The following is a 20697-nucleotide window of genomic DNA, read 5'->3' as shown; positions in this document are numbered from 1 at the left end:
GACTCTCAATGACCCCCTCTGCAATTTTGGTGCCCTCCTGATTTCTTGAGCACATTAGTCATTTCATAATATGATGGATCTGTCATTTTGTCACTCAGCTCACCATAAATAAATACAACTTTCATAGACCAGTCCTGCCAGGCAATAGCACTTGTGTTCTGAGCTTTCTGAATTATATATTTGCTCTCTTGATTATTTGTAAATGTGAAGGTGCAATTAGTGGGTGTTCTCTCCTTAGACTGTATCTGTGTTTGGATTAAACTGCACAGCTGTTAATTCCTATGAGTTGGAAGGGTGTCGGGCACATTTTCTCATTCACACTGCATACCAGAGAACACTGTAGATGCTGGGCGGTGCCTAAAAGATGCGAGATCTGACTCATGGTCATGTCTCAGCATCTAGGTTTATTGTGTGTCTCGGATGGCCTCTTGAAACTCTGGACCTCATTGTCGCTGTCTGGAAATTTCTGAATATAGGAAATATAATTTACGTGATGACTTTTTTTTTTTTTTAAGTGAAGATACATTGATACTTGCGATTGCAAGATTTAGAAATCCAACTCAGACTGGCTTAAGCAAAGAGGGTATTTATTGTTCATGTTCCTGGGAAGCTTGGACAGGACTGGGCCCAGGTGCACTCACATCCTGCCAGCTTGGCCAGCAAGTGGAGCGGGGGGGTTCTCCTTCCCAGTGGCTGCCACTAAAGTCCTGGGGCCAATGCTTGTGGGTACTGTGGGCCTGGCTTGGGTCCACCCCCCACCCCCAGAGATATTCTGGACCAATTGACCAAGCCCACATGACAAATCTACGCTACAGTGGCTCCCTCAGTAAAAAATGAGATGCATTTATCAGAAGTAAGGGGCATGGATGCTGGGCCAGCAGAAACAGCAGATTTCCCCCTAGAAAGTCATGCTGTATTTCTGGGTACTCCCCTTCTCTCTCAAGGCCGTCTTCTGCCATCCTATTTTGAGATAGACATGTGGCTCTTTTCTCTTCCACATTATTTCTTCTCTAGAAGCTCCTTTCATTGTCCCTAGATCTACACACTTATCGACAGACGGACATGGTGACTCTTAAGGAAAGAGATGCTGACACTCTGCCTCCGCATACCCTGCCAATTCCATTTTAGTTGTGAAATTCTGACTTTAAAAGACAGGGGGAAAATACAGGAGTAAAAAAGGCATGTGGTCACGAGGCACAGTTTTGCCATGACCTGATTTGGATATGGCATTAGTGTGTGTGCATGTTTTTTTTTTTATTTTTTACAAATGCAGCACCCAGAATTCACACCTCCTCCAGATGTAAGCTCAGACAAGGAAGTTGTGTGAAATGAATGTGCACCCCTGACCCATCCGCTCCCTTCCCCAGTCTACAGAGAAATTTGCTCTGCCTCAGGTCCCAAGTAATGGGTGACTCATTCTGCAACCAAGAAATCACAGGGCCCTTAAATTTGCAGAAATTAAGTACTAAAAGAAGAGGGATTTCATCGTCCCTGTAGGCAAAGAAGTATTCAGTCTGCCCAGGAAGACAGACATCCTAGGGCACGTGCTTGTTTTTTAGCTTGCCCTTGAGTCTGAAAGGACAGTTATCTCTTTTGGAATTTACTTAGAGCAGTAACCTAATAAGCATATCCGAGGGACTGAATCCTTCAAACTCCTCATCTAAAAATAGGGCTGGACTAGTGTTTTTTTGCCTATGGAAAAAGTAATTGCCCGGCCTGACCTTCAAAGCTTCCTCATTTGTTGAAATTCCAGCAAGGGCATAGAGTAAAGACGATAGGCCTTTGAACCTGCCGGGTTAGCTGGGTTTGAGGGGGTACCTGGGAGTTCAGAGACCCATCTTTGCCTTTTTTGTTTTTCTTTTGGAAGTCTCTACTGAAATGAGATGAAACCTGGCCTCATTTTCAGCTCCTCTTTCAAAATTAGAGCCAACCCCAGGCCTGGCAGTGTCTTGGTTGGGGCAAGCCAGGGACTGACTATCGGGGAGTTGAGATCTGAATCCCAGCTCTGCGCCTGAACAGCTGTGTGGCTCTGGGCAAGTAATTGCCCTCTCTGCACTTCTCCACCTGTAGACGGGGCTTCCTAATGCCTGGGCCTCAGATTGGCATAAGTGAGAACATCAACACTGTAGCATTCAGCATGTGACACACGAGCTTTCTACGAACCCCGGCCAAGATGGAGGGCAGAGTGAGGCGCTCGAACAGCAATTCGAGTGTGGCTGTGTGAACTCCGCTTGGATACCAAGCACATTTCTGTGGGACCCGTTTCTCTCTTAATTTCTACAGCTAGTAAGGGAGCTTAGTGAGTGTGCAGGTGTGAGTATGTGTGTGTGAGTGAGTGTGTTTGTGTGTACGTGTGTGTGTAATGGTGGGAAGAGAGGGAGAAGAAGCATCAGCAAGCCCAGGCGCTGCAGTAGAGTGATGTGGGGCTGTCAGCTTTTCAGATGGGCTTAACTGGGATAAGGAGGAGGATTGGAGGTGAATTAGGACAAAGCCTTTGAAGAGCAACTTCCCGAAAACCGTTCTCAACTCAATCTCCTGCTGGGCAGAAGAAGATAATAAAAAAAACAAAGGAAGGGGTGCCGCCAGTACTTACAGCACTTAGCACATGTACTCTCGGTCATTGCTAAAAAGCCAGCCAATTACATGCAGGCTGTCCCTTATATCCTAGGTAACCAGCCAGGCATCTTTCCCCTTAGCCTTCCTCTGAAGGTCTTCTTATTTCCCTCTTGCCCTCTTTTTTTAGTCTGTCCTTGCTATGATTGCTGGAATATGGAACACAGAGGGCAATTGAGAAAATCCTTGAAATTGTGAAGTCAAAGACTATTGGGAGGCCATGCCTGCCATTTCCCTGAAAAGCGCTTCATTTACCAAATATTAATCAGATTCGAATGGACATCACCCTGGGCGAGTTGATAAATTATTGCTGTAATTTGAAAACTGAGTGTGTCCGAGTATCGGGGAAGCTCAAGGATCTGGCTAGAGCTGTCATATGGAGAGGCAGAAGTGGACGTCCTTGGGTGCTAAGGGCCCTCAGGACTCTCCTGGCCTACACCAGTGCCTACCCACACAGGCACTACTTGGACAGCAAGTGGAAAGATATAGCCTTCCCTGCTTCCTTTTTTTTTTCTTTTTTTAAACTTATGGTAAAATACATATAACATAAAATTTACCATCTGAATCATTTCTAAGTGCACATTTCAGTAGTGTTAAGTACATTCGGCCGGGCGCAGTGGCTCACACCTGTAATCCCAGCACTTTGGGAGGCCGAGGCGGGTGGATCACGAGGTCAGGAGATCGAGACCATCCTGGCCAACATGGTGAAACCCTGTCTCTACTAAAAAAAATACAAAAAATTAGCCGGGTGTAGTGGCGGGGGCCTGTAGTCCCAGCTACTCGGGAGGCTGAGACAGGAGAATGGCGTGAACCCGAGAGGCGGAGCTTGCAGTGAGCCGAAATCATGCACTGCAGTCCAGCCTGGGCGACAGAGTGACCAGAAAAAAAAAAAAAAAAAGTGCATTTACATTGTATAACCAGCACCACCATCTGGCTCCAGAACGCTTTTCATTTTTCATCTTGTAAAACCAAAACTGTGCCCATTTAATAACTCCCCACCCCACCCTTTGATGTTCTGTCTTTGTGGGTTTGACTGCTCTAGGTCGTTTATTCAAATGGAATCATGTAGTATTGTCTTTTGTGCCTGGCTTGCATCACTTAGCATGAAGTCCTCAAGGTTCATTCATGTTGTAGCATGTGCTGGGATTTCCTTCTCTTTCTTTTTTTTAGGCTGAATAATAATTCCATTGTATGGCTAGACTACATTTCTTTATCCACTGCTCTGTTGATGGACGCTTGAATTGCTTCCACTTTTGGCTATTGGGAATAATGCCGCTATAAACATGGGTATACAAATCCATTCCTGCCTTTGAGGCTTTTGTAGAATTGATAGAGGCTGCGGAGGGTCTGGGTGGTACTGGCCAAAGCAAAGTAAGTTGGAGATTTGAGTTCCCACTCCCAGCTTTGTAGCCTCATGAGCTGTGGGATGGTAATCATATTACTCAGCTCCCAGAGGCTGGAAACTTACCAGGCTAGGTGCTGGAGTGTTGGAGATGACAGGCCATGGTACCTGGCATGGGAACTGATACTGTGCAGGCGCTCATTTCCACAACTCAAGTGGGCAGTGCAAAGAGAGGAGCCCACAGCGGCCTGGGGCAGAGACCCATCGCCTAATGCCTTGGTACTTCAGTTTCCCCTGCCTTACCATGCAGAGTTGAGGGTACGTAAGTATTTCTCCCACTGCAGAATATGGAGATGGTTTTAGGTGGTACAGAGAGAGCCTTAAAGAATATGGTGGCTAGGCACAGTGGCTCACACCTGTAATCCCAGCACTTCGGGAGGCCAACCTGAGAGGATCACCAGAGCCCAGAAGTTCAAGACCAGCCAGGCAACATAGTGAGACCCCTGTCTGTACAAAAAATAAAAGATGCCAGTCATAATGGTACGTGCCTGTGGTCCCAGCTACTCTGGAGGCTGAGGTGGAAGAATCCCTTGAGCCTGGGAGGTTGAAGTTACAGTGAACTGTGATCGTGCCACACACTCCAGCCGGGGTGACAGAGTGAGACCTTGTTTCTTAAAAAAAAAGAATAAGATGGTGCAAAAGCTCTAATTCTAAATGATTATCTCCAGGGCAGGGGATAGGGTGGGTGGGGAGAGCCTGCATATTTGCTGTGGCAGATGTTTAATACTTGAATACCTCATTCATGTTTATGAATCTCCCTTTCTCAATTGCACACAACAGGCCCTGGCACCTTTTTGTTTATTCATCATGTATATTTTTATAGTTGCTATTTATATTGGTTTTATGCTCATAGTAATTTTCCCAAACTTTTTATTTGAAAATAATTTCAAATTTACAAAAGTTGCAAAACCAAAAATAGTATAAAGAACATCTGTTTACCCTTTACCCAGTTTCCCCCTGTAACATTTCATACCATTTACTTTCCTATTGTATTTTCTCTGTCTGCACACCCACCCCACACACCCCACACACATCCATCATGCCCCTTTCCTCCTGAAGCTTCATGAGCATTTGCTAAGATTAAGGTGTTATCATTCATGAGCACAACACAGCTGTCAACTTCATAGTATTCTCCTGCTGTGTTCCTGTTGTATCAGCCTAATAATGTCTTTCTAGCATATTCTTTCCTCCAGTGCAAGGTCCAATCCAGAGGCGGGTGGTGCCTTCCATTGTCACGCCTCCAGCCTCCTTTATTCTGGAACATTTCCACCGTCTCTTTCTCTTTTGCAACATTCACTTTTTTTTGAGGAATACAGAACCTCCCCCTTTTTTTGTTCTAATAAAACGTCCTTCATTTTGTCTTTGTCTGATGTGTACTTGTGATTAGACTGAGGTTATGCATTCTTGGCTGGAACACGGCATAGATGATGTCATGCACTTCTCAGCATGTCACATCTGGAGGCACATGATGTCCTTCTGTCCCTCTTGGGTGATGTTCATTTTGGTCACATGACTAAGGTATTGCCCAGTTTCTGTATTGTGTAATGACCTTCCTTTATCTTCCCAACTAATAAGCAGTCCACAGGGAGACACTTTGAGATCATATAGATACCCCGCCCCTTGTTAAAATTCCTCCTTAGATTTGGCATTTATGATTCTTGCCTGGTTCAGTCATTACCATGATGGGCAGGAAAAGATGAATTTCTACCTTCAGCATTCTCTCTGTGTTTAAAAGTCAGCCCTTGGCATTCTGTTGTAAGCAAGACCTTTCCCTTCTTCTCATTTATTTATCTCTTATTGGTGTGGAATCATGGATTCCAATTTTCTAAAGGTTTATAGTGCATTACTGTATTTAATGATTTTGGTGCTTAAATTGTCCCAGAGTTGGCCTGCAGGAACCCTTTCAAGCTGGCTGTCATGTGCTTGCCCCGTGCTTTTTTGAGCAGTCCCTTACACTTTCTGGCATAACATGGTGTTCTGTGTTCATCTAGTACCTCCTCTGCCTGTCCCTGGAATTAACCATTTCTCTGGCTCCTGTCCATGGACAGGGGTATTAGAGGCCAAGATTTGGGCACTGGATGTGCTCATTGCTACTGAGGTGTCTTTGCAGTTTGGCCCTTTCAGTGGACAAAGCTAGGAAATCTATGTATGTACATATACAAAGTGTACATTACACATGCCTACATATACATACATACAAACATGCATATACACACATATTTTATTTTATTTTATTTTATTTTGAATTTTTTTTTATTTTTATCTATTTATTTTTTTATTATACTTTAAGTTCTAGGGTACATGTGCACAATGTGCAGATTTGTTACAAATATATACATGTGCCATGTTGGTGTGCTGCACCCATCAACTCGTCAGCACCCATCAGCACGTCATTTACATCAGGTATAACTCCCAATGCCATCCCTTCCCCGTCCCCCCTCCCCACAATAGGACCCGGTGTGTGCTGTTCCCCTTCCCGTGTCTAAGTGATCTCATTGTTCAATTCCCACCTATGAGTGAGAACATGCGGTGTTTGGTTTTCTGTTCTTGCGATAGTTTGCTGAGAATGATGGTTTCCATTTGCATCCATGTCCCTACAAAGGACACAAACTCATCCTTTTTTATAGCTGCATAGTATTCCATGGCGCACACATATTTCAGAATCATATGTTCAATACCAGTACCCCCAATTCCAGTGAACATACAGGTTTTTTTTTCTTGTCTTCTCCCATCTTAGATTTGTATGTTTCTACTTGTACTCTGAGAGCCCTGACTCCTAACAACATCTGCTTACTGATTTGCCCAATCCTATAATGCATCTAAAAGCTTCAGAATTGCTTTACTTACAGTTGTTTATTGCTTAAAAAAACGAACAGTTCAGGATGTTTTTGCAATTTTCCCTCCGCCATGCCCATCCCAATGCTTTACTTATCCCCAAATTGAGGATATATAGCTGAGCACACTAAGTCCTCACTTAACATCATGGATAGGTTCTCGGAAACTGTGACCTTAAGGGAAATGATGTAGAAAGAAACCAATTTTACCATAGGTGAGTTGATACCAACAGGAGTTAAGTTCCTGTGGCATATTTCTGGTCACAGAAACATCATCTAACTTGTAAATAAAGGCCCAAAACACTTCTAGCATTAAACATTGAAATAAATGTGAGCTGTACATACACTTAAAGATTTATGGGTCGGGCGTGGTGGCTCACACTTGTAATCCCAGCACTTTGGGAGACCAAGGCGGGTGGATCACGAGGTCAGGAGATCAAGACCATCCTGGCTAACATGGTGAAACCCCGTCTCTACTAAAAATACAAAAAATTAGCTGGGCATGATGGCACATGCCTGTAGTCCCAGCTGCTCGGGAGGCTGAGGCAGGAGAGTGGCGTGAACCTGGGAGGAGGAGCTTGCAGTGAGCCGAGATCATGCCACTGCACTCTAGCCTGGGTGACAGAGCAAGACTCCGTCTCAAAAAAAAAAAAAAGAAAAAAAAAGATTTATGAAAACATGTAAGATAATTACTTACCCAATTTTTGGTGAATTAATAAGTGAACAGCAGTCATGGTGGTGGTGGGTTAAATCAAGGAATAAATGTTTGCAAAGTGAAAATTGTAAGGAGCACCTCCTGCCTGCACGAAGTTCAAAAACAATCACAAATCTGTTAGGCTTGCTGAATGCTTTCATACCACATCATGTATTGTCATGTATTTGTATTATTGTCTGCTTTATGAATTGTTATTTGACAAGCATTTGTATTCATTTGTTTTCCAACTCATGTATTTCCAGTTCAGGGTCTTGTATGGCCAGAGCCTGGGTACCTCAGGATGCCAGGTGGGAGCCAACTCTGGACAGGATACCATCCTGTTACAGGGCACACTCACACGCCCCACACTCACTCAGACTGCATCCATGTAGACACGCCAGGGGAACCTAAGGTGTACATCTCTGGGATGAGGGAGAAAACCAGAATACGTGGCAAAAACCCATGCAGACATGGCAAGAACATGCAGATTCCACATAGACAGTGGCCGGGGCTGGAAATCGGTTTTTTTCTTTCTATTCTCATCCATGTTATAATGCAACAATGTTTAATGAAATGATGTTATTCAAAGATCTGCTGTATTGTGTTCATAAGCTACTTGGATTAGTCTTAGCATCCTTCCTTTCCCCATTGAGAGTGGATTTGGCATTCACTTAAAATAAATTTCGATTTAGGCCAGGCATGGTGGCTCACACCTGTAATCCCAGCACTTTGGGAGGCTGACTTGGGCGGATCATTTGAAGTCAGGAGTTTGAGACCAGCCTGGCCAACATGGTGAAACCCCATCTCTGCTAAAAATACAAAAACGAGGCCAGGCATGCTGGCTTACACCTGTAATCCCAGCACTTTGGGAGGCCAAGGCGGGCAGATCATTTGAGGTCAGGAGTTTGAGACCAACCTGACCAACATGGTAGAACCCTGTCTCTACTAAAAATACAAAAAAATTAGCCAGGCATGGTGATGTGCACCTGTAGTCCCGGTATTCGGGAGGCTGAGGCTGGAGAACCCCTTTAGCCCTGGAGGCAGAGGTTGCAGTGAGCCAAGATCATGCCACTGCACTCCAGCCTAGGCGATGGAGTGAGACTGTCTCTCAAAGATAAATATTTTAAATAAAAATTTAAAAATGAGCCAGGCATGGTGGTGCGAAATATTTTAAATAAAAATTTAAAAATGAGCCAGGCATGGTGGCGCGCACCTGTAATCCTAGCTGCTCGGGAGGCTGAGGCAGGAGAATTGCTTGAACTTGGGAGGCAGAAGTTGTAGTGAGCTGAGATCATACCACTGCACTCCAGCCGGGGCAACAGAGAGAGACTCTGTCTCAAAATAATAATAATAATAATAAAAAGATTTGGATTCTTTTTTAAAGCTTCCAGTTTAGGGTTCTTCCTTCTCATTCTCATTCATTTAATTAATTTTCCTTTTTAAAATGCATGGAATATTAGCAAACTCAAAACTATGCAAAAAGTTATATTCAAAGAAGTATCTTTCCTCCGTTCCACATCCCTTTCATTTCATTCCTGCCATCTATTATAGATAACCAACTTGATTGGGTAACTGAAGTATCCTTCCTGTGTTTCTTTCTGTAAAAATAAGCAGATTTGTGTATGTTTTCCTCTCTTCCTTTCTTACACACAGGATAGCATATGTGTTCCTTCCACTTAGCAGTATCTCCGGAAATTACTCCATATCAGTTCTCATATCTTCTTCATTCCTTTTCACAGCTGCACTGTGTGTATGTACCATAGTTGATTCCATCGGTTTGTTATGCCTGGGCATTTAGGTAGTTTCCATTATTTTGCAATTACAAATAATACTGCAGTGAATATCCTTGTGCGTGTGCATGTTCCTACTGCCAGAGGTGTGTCTTGCACATAAATACCTACAAGTGGGCTGCTAGGTTGTAGAGCATAATAGCGAGTTAAACTTTCCTTTTAAGTTGTATTTAAGTGAAGAACAAGTAAGAGTTCAAATAAAATGAAAAATAGTACAGGTAACACAGAGACGTGACAGAGATCATAAAAGCAAGCAAGTAACTGAAGTTTGAGCAAAACGGGCTGAACTATTGCTTCAGTCCCTTCAAACTCCAAATAGGATCATAACTGAGGTTCAGTCAGAGACCCCTGGGAATCCAGCCTCAGTGCCTGAGTCCCGGCCTTGGGGACCATTGGTGGAAATCTGTATCCACATAGCCCACTGAGCTGCTTTCCTTGGTGGCAGCAGTGTGGCACCTGCACCTTGGGAGGGAGGCTGGCCAGTGACAGCAGGGACAACTGGAGTTGGGGCCCAGAGTGGCACAGAACCATGCCGACATTCAGATGTAGCACTATGAGGGGGTTCCCTGTGGCCCTGATCATCAGGAGAGGTCAGGTCCTCTTTGATATCCTCTTCTAAAGATGATACTCACTTTACAGCAGTGAGAAGCTGGGGATCCCTTTCCCCCAGAAACCTGCTACCGACTATTCCCATGCCCACATAGCACTTTGCATAGAGCTTCAGGGAGCTGGCAGACCTATAAGGGTTGTTTCAGTACCTATAAGGGTTGTTTGGATAAAACTATCAAAAAGAAGGGCAAGAAACCTTTCCTTGACATTTGAAGATCTGATCTGCATTCATCTAGAAAATTAAGTAGAGTCACTCACTCTACAGCTGTGCTAGCTGGATGAGGACTGTGAGGTGCAGCTGTGGGCACAGGTGTCACAGCCAGGATTTGGAAATCCCATTTTGTGTGGAGAGGCCCATGTGGGCCTGGTTCTGCACCCAGACGTGACATGGAGGTTGGGGGTGAGGAAGGGGGAGCGGTCCTGGCTTTGCTGCTGCATTTCCAGCTGTGTTAAGAGTCACTGTACTTCTGGGTTTCTGTGCACTCGTATTCAATATCCGGAGTTGGACCAACCGGTGGTTTTCAGGCAGTTTTGTGTGAAGCCATAGAATTCCAGAAAGGGGCCTCTGTGGAGTGCACCAGGGAGCCCACGGCAGTCAGAGGCATTTGGTGCCCACCACCCTTTCCTGGAGCAGCTCTGCGCTCATCTGCAGACTGTGGTGGGATGCCCTGGAAAAATGCCCTTCAAATTAGTATTCAGCTGCTTGAAAAAAAAAGTTGGATGAGCTTGGTGCTGAATTGTCTTCACCCTCTTCTCTGCTCCAGAATTCTTCTGGTGTCCAACGAGATTAAGCCAGAAAGGGTACAACTATGTCATGAAGCTTGGCCTCCAGGCCAGGGCACTGGGGCTTGGCCCTGTAACCTTAGGAAGTACTTGGAGCTGAGTTCCCACTGTGTCAGCCAAGCACAGCAGAGCTGAGCCTGGGGAAGGAGAACTTGCAGCTGTAGGGGAGGTGGGCCTATGCCACGTCCTCTGCCTCAAAGGGCAGAGGCCAGAGGCTGGGAGACGAGGAGGAGGCTGGCCTCACAGGCTTGCTTGGGAGTCTTCAGATGTCTGATGGCAAGTCTTGTTAGTAAACACAAGCAAACATACCTATGACATTTAAGCATACATCTCCCAAATATGTGTAAACATTTATGTATTATAAATTATATATGATTGTGCTAGTATTATGGACAGTATGAAACAAAACAGATTTTAAAAGATGAGAAGCATTAAAAGACCTATTGCCTAGGGAATCATCTTGCATGCCCACTGAGGTCCATACCCACTTTGGAGACGACCAGGGTAGTTGGAGGGCACTAAGCGCCTGAAGGAGGCTGGTGGAGGTGAAAATGGGAGAAAGGAAAGAGTGATGTTTCCCAGACAGCAGTCTGCACCATATTCCAGCTCTTTTTTTTTCTTTTTTTCTTTTTTTTGTTTTTTGAAACAGTCTCACTGTGTCACCCAGGCTGGAGTGCAGTGGCCCAATCTTGGTTCACTGCAGCTCCCACCTGGGTTCAAGCGATTCTCATGCCTCAACCTCCCGAGTAGTTGGGATTACAGGCACCCGCCACCACACCTGGCTAATTTTTGTGACAGGTTTTTACCATGTTGGCTAGGCTGATCTCGAACTCCTGATCTCAAGGGATCCTCCTGCCTCAGCCTCCCAAAATGCTAGGATTACAGGCATGAGCCTCCACGCCCGCCCACATTCCAGCTCTTAGCCATCTCTGTGTACTATTTGCTCTGCTGTTTACTGGATAGCTTTCTTTGAATTGACTCACTTGGTTTTTTCCCAAAATTTAGCCTTATTCTAAGCACTAATATCCACAGAAGGCTTTCTGTGCAGCTAGAATTTTCTTCTAATGCACATAAGTATAAAACTATGCAAACAAAGCATTTGTCCACACACCACTTAGAAAGCACTGTTGGCTCCCACCTGTGTGATAGGGCCCGCCCTGTGGGAGACTCTGATCTTTGGCATCTGACTTCAGATCAGATGGGAGGGAAGGGGGATGGTGAGAGTGAACCTCACATAGGGCCAGGGCCCATGTGGATATGGCAGGGGGGTTGCTTCTCCATGCCAAGGGGTGCCTGCAGGTGCAATCATGCCTAACAGTCTGGGGAGAGTCTCTTGGGGCATGAGATATCTCCCCACGAGAACACTTTGTGCCCACGTTGATCGCAGACTTTTTTGGGGAGTGGCCCACCCCCCCTCAGACCGCAGCCACCATGAATCTTTGCCACCCGGGCATGCTGCCAAAACTCGTATTGGGCTAGACCAGTCATTCATTTATCACTTCAAGAGATATATATTGTGTGCCTACTCTGTGCCAGACACTGGATTAGACAGTGGAGAACAAGACACGTAAGACAGCTACAAAGCCCCTGTTCTAGTGGAGGAAGGCAGACAGTAAGGAAGCAAAACAATGGAGAATGTAAGAGCCAAGTCGCAATAAATGCTATTAATATAAAGTAAAATCAAGATAAGGGGGAGGAAGGACAAATCTCCTTTACAGAAGAATGCCAAATAATTTATGGAGATATGTAAAGACGTTTCAGAGCCTAATGCCCCATTCTCTAAGTGTGGCCTATGTTTACTGACTTTCTTCCACAGAGTATGGTATGGAAGGAGGGAGAAAAGTGGCTTCACAGTGGCGAAAGCTGATGAACATTAGCTTGGCCAAGTATTGGAGATTAACATCAATAGTCATAAGTCATATTGATAGTATGTGCCCTGATAGGATGTGATGAGAAGGGTACTTCCCCTCTGTGGTCCTCCTCGTCAAAACCTGTAGCCCCAATAGCAGAAAGACATCGGACAAACCCCGATTGAGGGACTCTTGAGAATGCCTGACCAGTAATCCTCAAAATGTCCAGGTCATCACAAGCAGGGACAGTCTGAGAAACGTCACATCCAGAGGAACCTAAGAATGAGAACTCAATGTAAAAGGGATCCTGGAACAGAAAAAAAGACATTGGGAAAAACTAATGAAATCTGCCCAAAGTGTGGAGTTGAGTTTAGTTAATAATAATTTTTTAAGAGGTATGTAAAAAAAAAAAAAGCAGGTGAAGTCCGGTCTGGTGGCTCACGCCTGTAATCCCAGCACTTTGGGAGGCCAAGGTAGGAGGATCATTGGAGCTCAGAAGTTTGAGACCAGCCTGGGCAACACAGTGAGTCCCCATCTCTACAAAAATTAAAAAATTAGCCAGGTGCGGTGGAACTTAACTGTGTTCCTAGCTACTCGGGAGCCCAGGTGGTCAAGGCTACAGTGAGCCATGATCACACCACTGCACTGTAGCCTGGGTGACAGAGCAAGACCCTGTCTCAAAAAAAAAACTGGTGAAGAGGGCATCCAGGAAGATGTCTCCAAGGAGGTGACATGTGAGCTGAGCCTTGAATGATGTACCCCAGTCACACCTGGCTAGGAGAGACCTGGGGTGAGAGCCTTCCAGGCAGAGGAAACTACTGTGTAAAGGTCCTTGGATAGAAACAAGCTTGGGCCAGGCGCGGTAGCTCACTCCTGTGATCCCAGCACTCTGGGAGGCTGAGGCAGGTGGATCACGAGGTCAGGAGATGGAGACCATCCTGGCTAACATGGTAAAACCCTGTTTGTACTAAAAATACAAAAGATTAGCCGGGCATGGTGGCAGGCGCCTGTAGTCTGCTACTCAGGAGGCTGAGGCAGGAGAATGGTGTGAACCCAGGAGGCGGAGCTTGCAGTAAGCAGAGATGGCACCACTGCACTCCAGCCTGGCTGACAGAGTGAGACTCTGTCTCAACAACAACAAAAAAGAAACAAGCTTGGGATGTTCAAGAGATAGTGAGAAGCCCAGCACAGCTGGAGCAGCGTGAGCCAGCCAGGCAAGGATGGCCGGGAGGTAAGGTCAGAGGTGGACTGGGGCCAGGCCATGTGTTTGGATTTCATCTTGGGAGTGATGGGTAGGCATTGGGAGTTTTGAACAGAGGAGTGACGCGAGCTAATTCCTTAAAATCGTTTGGGTTTGTGTGGAGAATAAATTGGGGTGGCAGAAGAGGTGGCTGAGGTCCCTGCATGAGCCAGGGGGGAGGGAGACCGTGGCAGAGGCTGTGTCTGAGCCCAAGGTATGTGTTCACATCCCTCTACAAACAGAAGTGCAGGTTCACATTTTGCCACCTCTTTTTCCCCCTGTATGTCTCCCGAAGGTGGGGAAAAAGATGTGAACTCTGAGTTCCGAGGGCTGACTGAAAGTCTACGCCGCACAGCCAAGAACTCTGTGATGGGGACACCATACAGCCCAACCCTCGTCCATCTGTAATTCAAGATATTGTCTTTGGTGGTTCATAACTTTTTCTGAAAAATAAAAATGCACACCATGCTTAAGTTGATTGCTACAGGTTACCCTTGTTTAATGGGGAGAAAAATAAAATGAGGTTCCTAATCTCTCTTTGCCTTCCGGAAGTTGTAAGTGGAAAAGGAAAACAAAAGGCTTCAGTCACATCAGAGCTTTCTATTAAAAATGTAAGCAGCTTTAGGCCGGGCATGGTGGCTCACGCCTGTAATCCCAACACTTTGGGAGGCCAAGGTGGGTGGATCACCTGAGGTCAGGAGTTCGAGAGCAGCCTAGCCAACATGACAAAATCCTGTCTCTACTAAAAATACAAAAATTAGCCAGGCGTGGTGGCGGGCCCCTGTAATCCCAGCTACTCAGGAGGCTGAGGCAGGAGAATCACCTGAACCCGGGAGGCGGAGGTAACAGTGAGCCAAGATCGTGCCACTGCACTCCAGCCTGGGTGACAAGAGCGAGACTCTGTCTCAAAAAAAAAAAAAGAAAATGTAAGGTGCTTTAGAATATTGTCAGTGAGGATGATTATGTTTACCAACCACATATCGTCTCTTCTCTGCTGCCTCAAATCCTTTGGGAAGGAAATGTGGTATCAATAAAGTAAAAAAGGCCATTTTAAATTCTTGAAATAGAATAAATGATTGCAATTTGTGTTTTGTTATCAAAAACAGGAACACGTTTCTTGATGTTCCTGTGATGAATGGAAAGACAGGCTCCGGCCTGTGTCTTATTTCCACCCCAATGTGTCACTGATGTTCAGGTCACTGCTGTCGGACATGTACTTGACATGTTAGGAGTCACTTATGCATATTTATTCTCCAACATGAGCATGTGTACAAATCTAGGGCTGCAAAGCTGTCTAGGCTCATCCCAGTCTCCATTTTGGCTTCCAGAGATCGAGATGGTGATCATGGAGCGTAGCAAGCTCTCAGAGCTGGCCGCCAGCACCTCCGTGCAGGAGCAGAACACCACGGACGAGGAGAAGAGCGCCGCCGCCACCTGCTCTGAGAGTGCGCAGTGGAGCAGGTAGCTGCCCGAGAGGCCGATGCTGAGTGCTCTCTCAGGGAAGAGGAGAGGGCTCAGTGGGGAGGTCGAGCCCTGGGGCCAGAGCCTCTTCTGTCCCTCAGCCCGACCATGCTGCCTCCCTTTCTTTCCCTGCTTCTCCAGCTCTGGCCACCCAGAGGCATGGGGACAGAGCCATCACTCAATACTGTAATGCTCACTCCCTTACAAAGAGATTCGCCAGGATAGCGCAACTCTCCCTGCCCCGCTCCTGGCACTTTGGAGCTGGGCTCCGTCTAACGGACATGGGTTGCTTCATATTGGCTGCCCCTGGAAATGCTCTGCTGTTCCGAGGAAGGATCCCCTCAGTAGCTGGGCTTGGATCTCGTTGCCTGGTTCATTCCCTCCCCGGTACACACATACACATACCCCATCTATAGGGCCCGCCCTCTTGACTCGGCCCGCGTGAGTTAGTGCTGCGATCCACCTTTGACTTTTTGCCTGATAATTCATTTCGGTGATGGCCATCTGTAGCTACATCTTCTTAAACCTGGGTGACCCCACATTTCCTGGAACCTTGCCATAGCATGAGCCCCTTTACAATGGGATTGGAGGGAAGGCTACTCCCAGTGTATGTGGGAGCTGGTAGCAGGGCTTCTTCATTTCAGAGTTATTTCTTTATCTTACAGCCCCACTGCACAAACCCCTGCAACAGCCTCCTGATTAGCACTACCCTCCTGTTCATAAATGCACCACACCAGGATTTCTCTGTCAGCCTGTGAGACATTCACTTCCTCAGCCTCTAGAGAGGGCTGGTGGAAATACACCTCCCACCCCCGGCATCCTCTTTAGTAATCCAATTTCAAGTGAAGATGTGAAGTCCACTAATTTTTTCCCTCCATATCTTATTTGTCTCTTTGCTTGGCAAATGTTTCAATGACTTAACAGATGGGATTAATTTTTATCAGATGTGCAAGGGAGCCATTTTTAGTTTTTGCTAAATAAAAAAACAGTGGAGTACAAAGACCTTTTAGATTTTGCTTCAGAGCAAAAAATGTAACTCCCAAAGCTCTGAAAATTAAGGAAGTCATTCTAAACACAGAAGATTGGGGACCACCTTGGCACAGCATTCTTTAGACTGTAAATAATTAGAAGAGCCCCAAATAACCAGTAGTGGGGTGGTGCTTAGGCAAAGGAAGAGGTATCTGCTTAATAGAAGATCAAGCCAGGCATGGTGGCTCACACCTGCAATCCCAGCACTTTGGGAGGCCAAGGCGGGAGGATCACTTGAGCCCAGGAGTTTGTGACTAGTCTAGGCAACATAGTGAGACCCCATCTTTACAAAACAATGAAAAAGTTAGCCGGGCATGGTGGCAGGTGCCTGTAGTCCTGGCTGCTTGAGAGGTGAGGTGGGAGATTGCTTGAGCCAGAGAGGTCAAGGCTGCAATGCACTATGATTGCACCACTGCACTCCAGCCTGGGCAACAGAATGAGATTTTGTCTAAAAGAATGTAAGCTACTGCTTTTAGGTGAATACTGTCATGATGTGTTCAGTTCCTTAGGATCTGATACATGGAAACAGAGGACATACTTTTCATAGTATGGTAATACTGTAGCTTTGCTAATAGAAGAAAAACACCCATCTATTCCTCCCGCCACCAAAAAAAGGGCAAAAAAAAACAGACCAAAATGTTATGTTTGAATATTGGGGTTGATGACTTCTTTTTTTCTGAATTCTGTTGGAGAGAAGGGTTTTCTTAGAGTTGATTGAGATTGTTTCCTAACTTTGGGCATCTTGAAGCACATGGCTTCTAATGGAAGCTGATTCAGTTGCCTTGAGTTAGGCCACGTGCAGGCCTGAGAACCTCCGGGCCAGATCTCTGCTAGACTCTGAGACTGAATGCCAGCGTAGAGACTGGCCCAGGTGGAGAGCTGCTTTCTCCTTTGTCAAGGTATCGAGATGCAGCTTGTAAGAAACTGCCACTGCCCTCTGTCCCCCCACTTCCTGGCAGGGAGGCAGAAAGGCAGGGAGGCAGGGGTGGGAGGAAAGGTGGCCGTTTGTTCTCTAGGCTATGAATTGGATCTTGGCATTGGTCTACTTGCCTCAAGAAACAGCATGGTAAAAAACAGGCTGTTCTTATATTCCCCGTATATTATCGGCTCTATCTGCATTTGGGGTTAAATATAGGCCTAAGAAACTTAAGGCTTTCAAAACATTGTTTCTTTTCTTAAAAAAAAAAAAAACTTTAAAATTATGAAGTATGCAAAATCTTAAAAAGTGTAAAGAAGGGGAAAAAAGGTCTTCATGATACGAGCATTCAAAGTCAGTGGGACTACCATTTTGGTTATTTCTCACCAGTTTTTTTTTTTTTTCCCGATGTGAACTTTCTGGGAATTTCACCCTCCCTTCTTCCAGAAGCTTGGACCATATCATGTCTATAATTTTGTATTCCTCCTTTTTTTCCATCTAATCTCAATCCCCAAGCAACCTTTTCACCTTAGTCTACCCTGTGTAAACAAAACGCTTAATGGCTTTATGATACTTCATCTCGTAAAAGATGGTGCCCACCCAGCTATTGGCATTTGGTTATTCATATTATTCCCAAATGAAAATATGATCCAAACTTCATGCAGCCGATTTACAAGAAAATGTTATCCTACTCCTAAGTTTGGAAGTGTTACTGCTGGAGGCTTTCAAAACCCAAATCTACACATGGCAAAACTGTTAACACATCTGAAAGGCGGTGCCCCATCTCGGGCTGTGGAGAAATGGGAACGGAACATAAATGTCCCCTTTAAGATTTTTTTTGTTTTTGTTTTTGTGTGTCACGTGTGTGTTTGAAATGTTATGACAAGTACATTTTTTCTTTTTTTTTGCATTTTTCAATGAAATATTTTGTGTCAGATATACATGTATAGAGTCAAACATTCAAAACTGTGTCAAAGGTTATGTAGTGAACGCTCCCTATTTCTCCACAGTCCCCTTTCACTCTCCATAGGCATCCAGTGTTCATTGGAGCTTGGGTGTCTTTCCAAAAATTAAATGTGCCCTTGGTCATTCATGAAGGTGCTCTGTTCTCTTGACCTCAACGTGGCATTCAGAGGGGGTAGCCACAGACAGAGGATCAGAGCCTCTGGCCTGTGGGCCAGACCTGTGCATATTCTATTCTCCTGGTGTTGAAGAGTCTTTTTTCTGTGAGGCCCTTCACCTGGAAAGGCAGCATTTGGGATGTGCCATTTCCGATATTTGCAGCCTCTCTACAGATCTCACCCGCAAAGCATCAGAGGTGAGAGACCTCACTATCGATTCTTCACAGTCAGAGAAAGTTGGCTTAAGAAATTGCTGGGTCAGGACACTGCCAAAGTGAAATCATGAAGTAGTGCCCTTGGTATATTACAAATAGAAATCAAATAGCAGCTCCCATGCATTGGCACCGTCCACAGCGCCTGGCCCTGTGCTAAATGCTTTTCAGTCTTCATTGTGCTTGAATCCTCACAATAATCCTGCGAGGTTGGAATCCACGCCATACAGATGGGGAAATAGAGAGGTTTTATGTAACTTGCCCAAGGGTTTGCTGAATAAAAAGCTAAAAAGAGGCAGAACCCGAATTTGAACCCAGGCAGTCTGGCACCAGGGCTCATGTTCTTGAACTTGTTTGGATTGTTGTTTGTGCCTTGTTTGATATCATCACACTGTCCTGTTTTCTTCGTTGTCTTCTGACACACATCACTTTGCAGTGATGTTTGTCTATTCTGTCTCTACCAGCTGACATGGGAGCTGTGCTGTGGGGAGTTTGTATAATTGATTCCCTGTGTCTGAAATACCTGGTGAGTGATTGTTGTGTGACTAAGCAAGCAGTCTGTTCCTTGGTCAGGTTCCCCTCTGGATAGCAGCTTTCCTGGGCAGAGCCTGTCTCTCATTTGTCTGTGTTCTCAGTGCCTGGTGCTGGACCAGGCACACAGTTGTGGCCTGGTCAAAGGCAGCTAGTCAAAGAGCTGTGTCAAAGGCAGCTAGCACCCCATGTGCAGGTTAGAGAGCGGAGGTGTTCACCCATGTGCATCACAAGGTTCATATATGCCCCTCCTCTTTTCCAGACCCTTCCTGGATATGGTGTACCATGCCCTGGACAGCCCGGATGACGATTACCATGCTCTGTTTGTGCTCTGCCTCCTCTATGCCATGTCTCATAATAAAGGTAAGACCCTTGCCTTGCCTGACTTCCTCACTGGGCCCTGCATATGCATAGCATCCTTCCCCTCTGCTGCATGGAGGACGAAGAAAGGTGCTTTCTGTACAGAATTTCCTTTCTGGTTTTGGTGGTCCTTTTTGGTTTTGACTCCCACTCCTCTTTAGCTTCATTAGAATTTCTCAGGTGTTTTTCTGCCAACTGAAGCCACAGGAATTGGTTACTCAGGCAGTGTGGGGGAAGGTGACTTGACTGCCTAACCCAGGATGACTATATTCACCCTGTGGTTTTCTTTTGACCCCTTGATTTACAACTGACTTAGCATCCGACCTCTTTCCTAACATCAGAACTGAAATCAGTCAAATTGTAATCTTGGTTTTGCTATATATAACACTTGGTGTTCTTATTCTGGGTTCAGAGCTGAAATAGACCCTGGGTGGACTTTGTGGAAGCGTAGGTTTCCTTTCTGAAGAAAGGTGTGGTTCTCTGGCTTCCCCTGTTGAGGCTGCTTGGCCAAGATCCAACTCCCATGGGGTTGACAGGTTTTGTTAGGATTCATTCATTCACTGCCTTGCTGCCGACTCCTGGGAATAGTCACTGTTGTTTGCCCACCTGGCTTGACATGGGCATGTTCTGAAACCTCCACATCAGAATCTCTTCAAAGAAGAATTCAGGAATATTCCTTCTAACACCTGCCAAGAGCTGGGCTTGGAATACAAAAAAATCAAGTGATGTTTTAGTAGGTTTTTTATAAGCTTATTGGGGAGTAGATAGAGTTGGGTTTTACTAAGATAGCCTATAGCTAGAGGCGTTAAAACATACATGATATAACCAAGTTTGTGCGTTCTTAAATCATTAATCATGATAAATAAGTCGATTGGTGGCAGAAGAGTATATAGTGAAAAAAGTCTCCCACCTTTGACCCCAGCTGTCCTCTACAAAGGCAGTTCCCGCTACTGGTTTCTCTTGTGTGTTTTTAAAGATAGCCAAACAAACCCAAGTAGGAGTATATATGGTTTTACTTATATGACTGCCCACTTAGCTGTAAATGGAGATATCAATATTGTGCTTTCTACCTTGCTCTGCTCACATCATCATGTTTCAGCACATGGGTTCACGTCCATAGAGAACTGCCATTCTTTTTTATCAATGTGTGAGCAAATCATAGCAAATCATAGATATTAAGGATTTTTGCATCTGTGTTCATGACTGATACTGGTCTGTAGTCTTCTTGTAATTCTCTTGTCTGGTTTTACTA

General features: G+C 45.4%; 1 protein-coding gene across 6 annotated transcripts in view; it reads left to right on the top strand.

The window, feature by feature from the left end:
- Window positions 1-20697, top strand: part of CLEC16A (C-type lectin domain containing 16A) — a 238587-nt gene that overhangs the window by 61325 nt on the left and 156565 nt on the right. For all 6 annotated transcript variants that reach the window (XR_007722128.1, XM_050774232.1, XM_050774235.1 and 3 more), the window contains exons 11-12: window positions 15144-15276; window positions 19348-19448. Coding sequence is in view for 5 of the 6 variants with exons in the window: in XM_050774232.1 (XP_050630189.1) it covers window positions 15144-15276; window positions 19348-19448 (234 nt within the window). In the remaining variant the exon portion in view is untranslated. The remainder of the gene's footprint in view (window positions 1-15143; window positions 15277-19347; window positions 19449-20697) is intronic.

The sequence above is a fragment of the Macaca thibetana genome, chromosome 20 (assembly GCF_024542745.1).
Source record: "Macaca thibetana thibetana isolate TM-01 chromosome 20, ASM2454274v1, whole genome shotgun sequence".
Lineage (NCBI taxonomy): Eukaryota > Metazoa > Chordata > Mammalia > Primates > Cercopithecidae > Macaca > Macaca thibetana.
Note: the sequence above shows the minus strand (reverse complement) of the source record. Positions and strands in the feature narration are given on the sequence as shown.